At 44.1% G+C, this 13556-nt stretch overlaps 1 protein-coding gene across 3 annotated transcripts in view; it reads left to right on the top strand.

Moving 5' to 3' along the window:
• Window positions 1-13556, top strand: part of SUSD1 (sushi domain containing 1) — a 611958-nt gene that overhangs the window by 101888 nt on the left and 496514 nt on the right. For all 3 annotated transcript variants that reach the window (XM_085641265.1, XM_085641267.1, XM_085641266.1), the window contains exon 4: window positions 2158-2313. In XM_085641265.1, coding sequence (XP_085497391.1) covers window positions 2158-2313 — 156 coding nt within the window. The remainder of the gene's footprint in view (window positions 1-2157; window positions 2314-13556) is intronic.

The raw sequence follows: 13556 nt of genomic DNA on the forward strand, positions 1-13556 counted from the left end.
AAAAACTTAGGATTAGATTTTGCTGGTCCTTTCTATCTTTTGCCGGAGAAGGAGAGATATGTCATATTATTGGTGGACTATATGTCCAAGTGGGTAGTTACTAAGTGTGTGAAATCTTTAGATAACAATGTTGTAATCAAATTGTAGGGGAACTAGCTCTGGTAAAGAAGCCAGGACTTGTGAGAAAAGCATTGTCAGAATTCATAATACCTTTTGTATGTCCAGATTGGCAACATTGAGAAAGAATTCCCAGAGCAATTCTTCACTAACCCAGGGTAATTCTAATTTGATTCCCGTGAAAACTTATGTTGGTAGAATTTCTGTTGAGAGCAGAAGACAAGTTAGAAATACACACAGACCTGGGTGGTGGAATGATTATGTAATCGGTAAACATTAAGTGGTAATAGCAGCAATTTCTTTTATATTTGAACTCTAGTTTGTCAATATAAGGGGGATGTGTTATGATCTTCAATGTTTATCCTATGGAATGCACAATCAATCTAGGAGTGACAATGTGAGCATAAATGGTGGTGGGAGGTGGAACTCGGGAATTTAACAATTGTAACCTGGAGAGTGAAGGAAGGACTGCTCCTCATGGTTGGTGTTGTCTGTACCTAATAAAATACTTGGGGGCATATTAACAAGGGCTTTATCTCTGCTTTTTTGGCTCAAAAAGCCGAAAAAGCAGAGATAAAACTATAGCCCTATTTACAAGGGGGTGCTAACATGCATAATCACAGATTAGCACCCTTTTTCCCGACACCTCCTTTTGCATCTCTAATGAGCTGCACAGTGGGCGTCACTGGGCGTACCCCGGATGGACTACCTTGTAAAATATGGCTGATGTTCACATCACAATATTTACAAGGCAGCCCACAGGATTTTAGCACACGTTAGATTTTGGCGAAAACAGCGGTTTTCGCCAAAAACTAACGTCTGCTACAGGGTCGTATCAGCAAGGTTATCGCCGTTTTGCAGGGAACATCACTGGAAAACCAGCGATGTTCCCTGCAAAAGGGTGGTTTCCTCGCTATCGCTGGATTTCTTATCGCCGTTGTGAAAAGCGTTTTTGATACAGCGCTATCACGGCGATGAAATCCGGCGATAGGATAAATATCGCTAAATGCGCTTAGCGATGTTTATCTCCAATCGTTGTTGATATGCCCCTAAATCTTATCTCTTGTGAAGAATTTATTGGTAAATGAAGGCTTTTAAAAAAAAAGAAAACGTTGTTTTATTGATTTTTTTCAACAAAACATAGCAAAACAAGCAGTGAAAGGCCCCAAAGTAATGAATATTTATAACGTGCCTGTTGGGTGGTCTATCTTTATGTATAGGCGACAGGCATATGGTTAGTTAGAAGCACATTCTCACGCTTTGCTATTTATTAAAGTTGTATGTATTTCAGTGCTTCATGTGCCCTGTGAGCGATGACTGTGGATTTCACTTACAGTTGCAACATTCACTGTTGGTTACCATGCTTTGGAACATGGAATAAATTACTCCATTGACTCATTTTCGAGTCCGCCACTTATTACACCCAAGCATACATTAGGAGCAATGCCACATTCACATATTATGGCGGCTCAGTAAGAAACAGCATCGTACACGGCAGAACATAGGTAGCAGACAAATGTCCAGTAAGGAAGCAATATTGCATGGATTCCAAGTCATCGAAGGTAAATTAAGCCTTATCAGGTATATGTGAACTCTGAACAGTGTACAGAGGTAGAATAGGAGTGGAGCAGATTCATAAATGGGCAGAAAACCCCAGGTGGGAGGACAGTCATGATTGAGAGCATATTCATAGGTGAGAGCAAAGTCACAAACAGGATCAAAATCACAAGTGGGAGCAAATTCGCAGGGGCTGCAAAATTCACAGGAGAAAGCAAATGTGTGAGTGGAAACAAAATTACAGGTTTGATCAAATTTGCAGGTGGGAGTAAAGTCACAAACAGCAAGATAGTCACAGGAGGGAGCAAATTCACAGGTGGGGAAAATTCACAGGAGGAAGCAAATTCCTGAGTGAGAGTAAAGACACGTGGTAACAAAATGACAGATGTGAGCAAATTCACAGGCATCCATTCAACTTTTTAATATACAACTTCACTGTATGCAAAGTCTGGGAATAACATAAAACATAATTTTCCATTTCAGATATAGACGAATGCACTATTTCGGGACTGTGCGGATACGGGGCAACATGTAAGAACACCCACGGGAGTTATGAATGCTACTGCATGGAGGGGTACACGTTCCAAAATGGCACCCAGCCTTTTCACTCAGACTTAAATGGAACAGGACAATGCACAGGTACAGCACAATGAAACGTGTCAAATCGAAATGAATGATTCTGAACAAGACCATTGTTATGATCTAATTCATGTTCTGTCTCCCATCTTTGATCATGTCAGTGTACTCCCCACACATTTGAAGTCCACTCCTTGCTATGTAGGCATTGTTTGTGCATCCTTGAGGGGCGGGGAGGGCGAGGGTTCAGCGGGTTCATTCTCTGAGGGCAAATGAGACGCAGAAAATGAAATGATAATGAATGCTGGGACATAGGCCTCCAACATTTCATCACTGGCACAGGTATTTACCAAGGGATGCTGAATGGTTGCCCTTGTTGGTGGCAGGGGTAGGACTCATAGGAGGCGGGTGGTGAGATAGCCATGAGTTTGAGAATAACAATAACCATGAATATATAAATTAGTTCCATTTAGCTGTGGTGCAGGTCTTGTGCCATATTTATCAGAAGACCTCAGCCTCAGAATACAGGTAGCAGCACTTATATCATTTTGCAAAAAATATTTTTTTACACGTATCTGGCTATACACTTGTCTTGGGCATATGGAGATATGCTGTCACTTGTCTGTTTCACCAGCCCACTCTTTACCTATTGAAGGAAGTAGAAACACTGTTTCGCAACCAAAAACATGCCCTAGTGACATTTAGCAACTGCAAGGAGCACTTCTCTCAATCTGTCATGCTCAGCCTTGTGATAAACGTGCTCCATTGAGCATTAGCTAGCATGAAGGCAATCTAACTTTCACACTCTTGAACCCCAGGAGTCCAAACACAAACAACATGTCAAAAAAAGGTGCAGAGTTTGCTAATACCACATCTGCTGTATTGCATGGTATGCTGCATTCTTTTGCTTTTAATTCTCACCAGCCCTTTGCTGGTGGCAATTCCTGCTACATAAATTCCTGCATTACTTTAAACAAATTCAGAGGTAGAAATTTGAAGTGATCCAAATAACACGGATTTCTGCAATTTCCTAACGGTTGGTGGCACTTTTTAGGGCACACCTAGGCATCGCTTGCGCTGCCTCTTCGAGATATGTGTTCAGGATATATGCTTTAAGATCCGCCCATTGCCCGCCCATGTTTTCAATTGGCTCCTTAGACTGTCTTTTTTTAAATGCTTGTCTTCCATTGGTTAATATGTTCAGTAGTTTCTCCTTAGTCCCTCCCTTTCTACTGTTGTAACCTCCTATAAGGACTGTCCCTAATGCATGCAATCTTACTTGGGATGGTTTATTTACAGTTTGTTTGCACTATTTTGTTAATGACTTTTGGTCTACTGGTGTTGCAGGCAGAACAACTCCAGTTCCCGAATGCCACGCTTAAATGTTAACAGTGGCAGCCGCAGTCTTGTTTCTGTTGCATTTTTGGTGCCGCTTGAACTTTAGCAAAGGCGGCCGTGCGGTATTTTGTTGGTCGCAGCTCACCAAAATAGATTAAGTGCAGCAGCATGGATTGCATCGCCTGCATGTTTATGTTCCTAATTGGAGATTCTAAGGATTGACCAGTTTGCATTCTGCATTGGCCTACTCTTATAGTAATTCTTGCAAAAAATCTTTTGCAAATCGCTGAGCACTAGGTAAAGCACATACAATTTGCGATAACCACTTTCCTGTACTTACCTCCGATTCCTCCCAGCAACATCGGACGTGCTAAAAGGATCTTTTCTTTTAAATACACATCTTTATATGGGACATTGGCAATGGATTACTTGTTGGCATATGATAGGGTTTCACTATATTCAGTGGTGGAACAATATTCTCTTTAATCTTGAATTTTGACTTTAGTTGAGATTATCTCTCAAAGATACAGAGTCAGAGCTATGGCACTAAAATGTAATTTGTCTGCCTTATCAGTTGGTTTCCTGCTCTCACTGGGCTTCAGTCACAACAAATCTGCCTTGAGTTACCCCTGAAGTCCCTTTGGCTTTTTCCTGAGTTCCAGGAGGATTATGAGAGTAAATCTGGAGCACTTCTGGCTTATGCCTGGAATTCAGAAGAAAACCAGGGGTACTACAGTACATTATACCTACTTGTAGCAAAATATGTGTGCACCTGACCAATGGCTTTAAAATCTCTTACTTCTTTTGACTTTATTACCTAGGGAATATTCTATTCTATTCCATTGACTATTTAGTGAATATATATAGTTAGTGTACTCATTTGTAAAATATAGATTCTCTTTTTTAAATGGTTGTGTAAATGATACTATAAAATCCATAACAAAGTCAAAGCACATAAAATCCTCAGTGAAGCTGGTGCATTATACTGCTTTAAAATGATAAGTCTGCATATGTGTATTTGATCAAGCTTTTGAAATGTTGAAACCAACTGTCCTGTATATGAATGATGGGCCCATTTATTGTGTCTTTAGTTTGTCAAATTAACTAATTCCTTAGCAAATACATATCTTTTCAGAGATATCTCCATATAACTGTGGATAAATTCAGTAAGAAAGACACATTTTGTCGGGGGCGAGGCCGAGCATCAATGGAATAGGACGCTTCCCAACAGATCTTCCGTCAAATCACCCCCATCCAAAGACATCGTGCTAATAATAAGGCTTTGGGGGGAATCTGTGTGCACTGCGATCCCCCCAACTCACCCTCCACCAATTACTGTGCCAGGGGCACTGGTTGGTGTTCAGATGAGGTGCTGGGCAGTGGAGCGGCCTAGAAACATGTGTGACTCCCAACATGGCAGACGAAGGTCGCGCTTGATAGCAATGCGAGAGGGAAGAGCGGACCTTGTGAGCCCTGATTCCCCTGTTGAATGAGGTGCCTGCCAACTGCACATTCTGTGGGACTGGCACCAAAGCCTGCAAAGCCCTGTTTTAGTGAGGGTCAGTGTCTGGCCCTGAGTCGTAGGGCGCCACAGTGGGTCAGATCTTGGACCTCGGGAGAGTGAGACTATGGGGCCGCTTTTGAGCTGCATCTCCCCAGTGCAACCTGAGCCCCACTGCCTGCTGGCAAACTGAGGCGGCACACTGAAGTGACTGTAGAGACCGCGAGAGCAGGTTACTGGATGTACTGCTGGGGCCCGGGCGGCTGCCTTCCAGTAGACCAAGCTCCTAGGGTCAGTCGAAAGCCTGTACGGAGCGCGGGTAATAGAGCAGTGGCGGGGGGCTCCCCTCACTATTGGCGTTAGAAGAGGGAGCCAAGACTGCCAGAGCTACCCCCCAATGACACTGGACACAGCAAGGCTGTCTAGATAGAACTCAGTGCCTCTCGATTGTTCCCTAGCAGGGAGAACAGCCGATCTGGGGTGGCAGCAGATAGCGGCCTACAGTACAACATTAACCATTTCCCTAAACCTGGAAACGGATTGCAGTGCAAATAGAAGATCATGCTGAAGTGGAGCTGAGATGCTGTGCTCCTTTGGTGACTCCCCGCGCTCGGCGACCCCTGGCATGATAGCTGGCCTAACGAGACCCACGCCGCCTGCAGAGGGTGAAACTGGTTCAGGGCACTAACAAGTGCCGGCTCATCGTGCAGACTTGCCTCCTGCATTGCTTTATACCCCCATGGACTATTCTTCTGCTGGCGACCAGGTTGGTGGAGGGCTACAGACCATCAGTTTCCTCCCCCGCGGCTTGTCCATGATCATCTGGGGCTGAAGAGCTGCTCCTATAGAGGGCCCTGCAGCATCTTTGTGACTCCTAGTGACATTTGAACCCGCAAGACAGGGACTGCTCTTTATTCTCAACACTACAATACCTCCATGTGTGCTTAGATGCATTCCATTACACTCCAAATGTTCATGGCTCCCTACGATCCATTGAACATCTATCCCGAACAGTGTCCGCTTATACCCCAATCTTACTGACTTCAGCATGGGAGAGGACTTGGCCCTGTGTCCCAGATTGGAAACTGAAACCAGAGTCAATAGAGTATACACTGAGACTTTGGGGAACCACATACAACAGTATTTTGTAGATAATGAAGGCTCCGCCTTCTCCATTCAAATGGAATGGGATTCTTTAAAACTAGTGCATCGGGGCTGGTGTATAGCTGAGGCAGTGGGGGTGAGGCGCACATTACTATTGGAGCTCCAAGCCTCCGAAGAGCTCCAAGCCTCCGAATATGGAGCGTCTACGGTGCTTCGACTATAAGACCTATATGACTAAGACACATGCAGAGCGAGACCGCACTGGTTGATTACTGACCCGGACCAGGCGGGCTTTATACCTGGCCGTAATACAGCAACTAACATATGGAGACTACTCCCACTTCTTGACGATGGCCCGTATGATTATACAGAAGCAGTGATATTCGTGCTGGATATAGAGAAGGCCTCTGACAGTTTGGAATGGGCCTTCATCTATACTGTCATGGGACGCTTCCAACCAGGTGCCGATTTTATAGCTTGGACTAGGATCCTATATACGGCCCCCACAGCCAGACTACATACAGGGCGTTATGTACCAGAGTGCTATCAAGTGGGCATGGGGACTAGACAGGGGTGTCAGCTGTCACCCTTCTTATTTGCTCTGGAAATTGAGCCCTAAGCTACCTATGCTAAGACTAGAGAGATCTACAGGGGGATTGCATGCAGAGGGCAGACGCATTACAATGCGTTGTACGCTGATGGTCTCCTGATTTTTCTGCATGACACAACTACAGCACTAGCAGGCGTCCATGAGCTACTAGATCATTCGGACTGCACTCGAGGCTGAGAGTTAACTGCCGCAATTCACAGGTGTTTTCTACACTTGTGGGCTGGAGGCAGCCGCCAGAGGTGGTAGGATTGCAATGGGAACCCTGCTGCTTACAATATATGGGAGTGAAAATCTTCCATGATTCTACTGATTTGCTGGAGGGAAATGTAAGGAAAGTGATCAGTGATCTCAGGAGAAACATGGAGTTCTGGAGTGCGCTTCCCCTATCAGTAGCGGCTAGAGTATCACTACTCAAAATGATAGCTCTTCCGCAGTTGCTTTACTACTTTGTAGGGTTACCACTGTGGATACCCTGAGCTTTGTTCAGGGAGTTGGACTCCATGATGATAGCTTTTCTTGTGAAATGGGCAACTGTGGGTAGTTTTAACTAACCTGCACAGGCCAGTGAATGACGGAAGCCTACCAGTGCCAACATTCGAGACCTACTACTTGGCGACACAGCTCCAATGGCTGACGCAGTGGATAGTGGGCAGTTTGACACCCGAACGAGAGTTGAGAACCACGATCCCAGATGCTCACACTCTGATTAAAATGATTGTCACAATCAAGGGCCCTGACGTAACAGACTCGCGAAGTTTAGGGTCCTTAGACGATGTTGGGTTAGATATCTGCAGAAGACCCATATGAGAACCCTGTACTCGCCAGATATTCCCATGATATATCTAGAGATACTACCACACGTAGGGAGCTGGAGGGACTTGGCAGAGTGGGAAGCTGCAGAAGCACCTAGGCTGGGTGACCTATTCCGGACTGTCGCACTCCTCCCCTTCAAAGAATTTCAAACGGAGAACGATTTGCCTCGAGGTAATTTCCTATAACCCAGAGCAGCGACGACCACGGTGCGTAAACATTGGGGGCCAGGAATGGTAGAGCCGCCACATCACAAGGCTTGACAATACATCTTTACTTTGGCTGGGACAGTTAAGGCTGTGATTTATGTGTATAGAGTGTTAAGAGGAGATTGTGGTGCTACCCCTGACTGCGCTCCATTCCATGTGGGAAGAAGATCTATGGACCCCCATACCAGACAAGGATTGGACCAAAATACTGGACAGGACACCCAAGTCTTAAATGCTCGCTTTAAATTGATACATTTTTATATGATACTTAGATCATACCTCACACCGGGACGGATTCATTGATACTTCCATACTATAATTACCAGATATCCATGATGTGGGGAGGAGGAGGCCGACTTCATGCCTATGTTCTGGACTTGCCAAATGCTTACCTCTTATTGGGAGGAACTCACAGCTCTGCTCGCTGACATCATTGAGAGGGAGGTCCCATGCAGTCCACAACATTGCCACTGGTTCCCACACACTGCTAAAACCAAAGTCACAAGCAAGTTCAGGACCTGGCATTCCTGATTGCAAAACGGAAATTACCCACAATTGAAAAGATCAGTATGGACCTCGGGTGGCTGTGTGGAGAAGAGAAATTGAGAGGTGGCCGTTTACGAGGGGGCAACACTGCTCTGAGAGGCTGGAGGTGGTTGGGGTCAAGGGACTTGACCAGGGCTTGGAGCACACTGGTGGATAGTGTGGCACATCCAGATCCCTCTGATGACAGATTCTTACCTCACGGTCTATGCGTATCCCTACCACACTCCCCGGTAGGAGTGATGACCAGGGGGCTTGTCCCTAGCATTTACGGAGCACTTTGACATTCTCAGTACTCATATCTTGCTTATACCATCATCACATCATCACACATTGACAGGGAGGGGCACGACAGGGAGGGGCAAGTTGTAATGGCTTTGTAATGGCGTTGTAATGTTGTGATGGTAATGATATTACTGAAACAATGATTGCACAATTAATTAGCTTGACATTGCCATGATTGCTTGCTATCTCTTATCAACGAAAATCAATACAATCTGTTTAAAAAAAAAAGAAAGACACATTTTGTGTTTTTCAGTTGTACACTTATAAAGTAGGTCATGGATTGTTTATTTTACTGAGTGTCATTTTTAATGTCCTGCATCATCATTTAGAGGAGAATGATATGAAGCCACAAAACAGCTTCTTCGCCTTACCCTCTTCTGCAAGTGATGGTGTTCCCTATGGTTTTATTAGATACTCCATTGTTTTATTTTGTGACAGCCTCTCATCTTTCTGACACTACACATTGCTAGAAGGTAATTTATTTTCAGACCCCTTGTAAATGACAAGGTTTTGAGGGACGGTTCAGTAGGATTGCAAGAACACTTTTGCTGCAGCCTGATTGCTTCACAACGAGTAGGGGGCTGATAGTCCAGTTCAAGTTGTTCCAGAGTTCTGGATAAAGTATTCACTTGACCCTATACTATTTATGATTATGTTGTTAATTAACTTTGTTATGCCTTATATGATAGCTGGGTGTCTAGTGGGATGTCATTTACTTTGAACTGATCCTTCTTGGTGTCAGAAGATGGTGTTTTTTGCAACGCTTAGATTCACATGGCCACATGTATATTTCATATGACCAAACTGGGAGGAACACAGCTTTAACTGCATCTGAATGAGCAGCTCCAAGATTGGACATTGTCAACTACATCTATCTTTTAACTGTCCCCATTTAGGGGTTGAGTTGTGTGGAAGCAAACAGACTCACCAGACATGTTCCACTCCAAAAAAATGGAGTATGAAGCCTTCAATCAAAGATTAACAGTTTGCAGTCTGTCCTAATGAGAACCAATGCAATGATGAGCAACCTTAAATGCCCTCTAAGTTCCTCTCAAATTGGAGTGGCGGGGTTTGAATTGGAAAGGGACTGCCTTTCGATTGTCTGATTGTCGGACCACATTCTTGATGGCAAGTAGGAGCTACTGGGCGTTATCTGTGGGGGTTGAGGTCATTTGCCTCTGATGTCCTGGAGTCATTTCTACCATGACATTGCAAACTAGGCCAAATACAAGCTCTTTAGAACTTGGCTCTTAGTGGTAGCTTAGACGAGTAGTCACAGGCTTCTTAGGTTGGTAGTGTGGGGATGTTCGAGCTCAGCACTCAACACACACACATTAATATAATAAATGATTGTCCAACACAATGCTTGCCTTTCAAGAAGGAAAATCATTTACGCATGCTATAACTTAATACTACGCATAGGGAAATATACAGAATACAAATTAATATCCTGCCACTGGAGTGGGCCGATGCCTCTTCCCACTGTTGACTCAGACCCCTTATGGTGCAGCAGTTCCCTCCACTGGTCTAGTTCTTACCTGATTAAGCTCAGGTGAAGATTACTCAAATACTCTAGCGTTAGTAGAGTAGTTTAGTGTTTCTTATCCAGCAAGTCTCCTTCAGTCCCTGAACGAGCCAGTGCTTCCCAGGCAGCCACAAGGATCCTCTGATGCTCGCTCACTCTCTCTTAGCTGAGCACAAGCCTGCAGTTTCTCTCTGCCTTCTCAGTTGTTGGGTCTGGGTGATGTGGGTGCAGTCAGGTACAACTGCTCAGGGAAGTGCTGAATCTTTCCACGGCTGGCCCGGAAGGTGCTCGGCACTTGGAGCTGGATCAGCAAGTGCGTTAGTGGGTCACACTTTTAGACAGTCAAAGCAGGCAAGAGATACTGATACACAGTCTCCACTTCCAGAACAGGTTTGGGGTGGCTCTCCTTTTAAGTGCCATTTCCAGGCTTTGTGTAGAGTTATACTCCATACGGCAGGGTAGTAGCCAGCCTTGTGCATGCAGAACAGAGGAACAAAGAGGTGTGAGCTTTTTGCACCTGGCTGTCATGAGCCACACTGAAGAATGATCATGCGAAAGACAAAAGACTGGCCTCACTTAGGGCTCCCTTTCACCTTGAACAACAGAGACTGCAGTCACACTCATCACTCTCTCCACTTACCAAATGACAGTGATTCACTAAGATTAATCAGCAGCCCCTCTCAGCAAAATAAAATGTCTATGTCTCCTCTCTAGTTTCAGAAATGTCTGAAATGCACTTCTACTGTCCTGGAAAACAACCTCTCCACCTTCATATGCGCAAGGCCTGGCATGGGGTTTCAAAAATGGATACCACAGGCCTCCTTTATTCTGATTACATCATAGACTCCATGCATGTACGCAGGCAACACGCACAAACACACACAACATGCACTTGGGGTGTTAAAGCTAGGATCTGGTTAGTGCATAAAACCGGAACGTTACACAAATAGGCCAGTAGGCCTCCACTCAAGTAACACAGATAAAAATGTCTGGTCAAAACTATGGATTCATATAATAAGGTATGCTGTTACCACCAATTTATGTACTAAACTCATGACCGGGACAATAGTCCACTATCTGTACAATGAGGGTATGCTTGATGTGTTCCTTCTGGTCCCGGTAGAGGTGCAGGACCACTGTCAGGTCAAGGGAGAAGCCTAGCTGTCTGTACACACACTATATTAGTGTGAAAGTGTGAGGCGCGTGTCAATATAAACAAGCATTTGCAATGCAATAGGTCTCACATTTGTGAAAGTTAGAGCTGTTGGTGTTGAAAATGACAATGCTTTTTACTTTAGTTTTTTTACGAGCTAATAAGTGCACCTGGGCAATGAGTGAAAGGGGCTGTTGGTGGGGAAGGGGCTTCGGAGAGCAGTGCTTTAAGTGAGATGAGAAAAGCTGGGGTGGGCTCTAAAATGAATCCTTTGAAACAGACGTGGTCTAAGCGAATAAAGGGTACAGCTTAAAATATTTACCAATCACAGAAAAAAGATCCCTCTGGTCTAAAAAGTTGAATGAGAGCGAGAGGTTATCCTAGAAGTTATGTCACCAACCCCTGGGATATTTCTTTTATAGGACAAAATCCCTCACCCACCAAAGGTGGTATGCTTCATCATTGGGATTAAAATATTTACACCAAGCTTTGAACACTGTGCCATATTACTAGTAATTAGGTTTTGTGAATTCATGTAGTCACGCCATATAAACAAAAGCATAAGAGCAGTATGAAATTAATAAATGATGTTTTTCTGAATAAAATAGAATTTAAAGTACTTAAGCGAGTGTTTTCAACACTGCTATTCCCCCCTTTGTACCACTTTCTTTAAACTTTCACTGTTGCAGGCTTCTTGAAACCAGTGCGATATGTGCTGTTGGTGGTCTTTGCAGCAGGATATAAGTCAGAATTTAAAGGGACAGGCATTGGCCAATTGGAGGAGCGGGCCAGCATGTTAAAGGGATGGTGAGCCACAGACAATAGGTGCACGGCCACCATTGTTAAAGTTAAACCGTGGCATGGCATGCTGTAGAAAAATAAGAATGTTTTAAAAGTTGAGTTAGTCTAGCCGTGCAGCACAAAAAAAGGCACGCGGGTGCCATGCCAAAGATGAAGCTCGGTGTGGCACATTCTAAAAAAAATCATAATATTTAAAGTTAAAGCGCGACGTCATGGCACGCGGCGAATGCTTTTTGCAAAAATCACAAGTTGCTGCACAAGAGGTGCTGCCATCATATTTAATGTTAAAGTGTGACGTCGGGGCGTGAGGTGAGTGCTTTTTGTATATATAAAGCGGATGCACAAGCACCCACATTAGTGCCCGCCCATAGTAAATTATAAAAAACATGGCGCTGCTACTATATTTAAAGATAAAGCATGACATCCAAAGCAGCTGTAGCCAAGGAAGGGGAGTGAGCGTTAGCAAATATGAACAGCAGCTGTGCAGAATAACGAGGAGAGGGAGAAAGCGTGGGCATGAATGACTTCCTGAGTCTAAAAAAAGCAAAGCCGAAAAAAAAGAGTGCCCATACAGTAATAAATAACCTGACAAGTAACACCACTTGTAAGAGGGACGAGTGGCCATACTAACCAATGAAAAGCAGCCATTTACAAAGGACAGTAAAAGGAGCCAATTAGTAAGATGGGTGATGCTTAATGCCAATATCCTGAATACAGAATGTCTCAAAGAGACAGCCAAACGCTGCCTAGGCGAGACCTAAAAATTAGGTTACCAGATACATATAGTCGGGCACTCGGGGCAGGGGATCATGACTGTACACTATGCAAGGGACATTCCCCTTCCAACCACTGATTTAGAAAAAAATATGTATTCTGTTTTCTCTTCCTCCATTCCAGTGATTTACAAAACTGCCAAAACCAACATTTCTTGCATTATTGTATCACAAACACAGGCCTCACCAGTATTCTGGTCACCGGCATGTTTGCCCCAAAACGGCTTCCTGGACCTTTCACGAGAGCCAAATATCCTGATTAAGCAGAATAATGTGTCTCCTTTAGTGACCAGTCTATTGCTTAATTTAAAATTGTTAATCCTATTATGAACATTTCTGAAACACACTTGAAAATCTGTCAAGACAATCTGTGCACTAGTTGAACCTTTGACCTGTCTATGATTTTCATCTCCAAGCCTAGGACTAGTAGTAGATTGCTCTAAGCCATTGTCTACCACTACTTCATCCTCCTTGAACATGCTCACTAAAAAGTAAAGGGTTGAAGTTGTCACAGCAACACTTTTTGAGGCTCCTAAGAGGCAGGTTACACACCAATTAGATTATGATCAAATGTTCAGTGGCACTCAAAAGACCCACAGACAAGAGAAATAAGAACTTGCGCAAAGGGAAATTTTTCGATATCTACAGATCCGC

The sequence above is a fragment of the Triturus cristatus genome, chromosome 2_2 (genome assembly GCF_964204655.1).
Source record: "Triturus cristatus chromosome 2_2, aTriCri1.1, whole genome shotgun sequence".
Taxonomy (NCBI): Eukaryota; Metazoa; Chordata; class Amphibia; order Caudata; family Salamandridae; genus Triturus; species Triturus cristatus.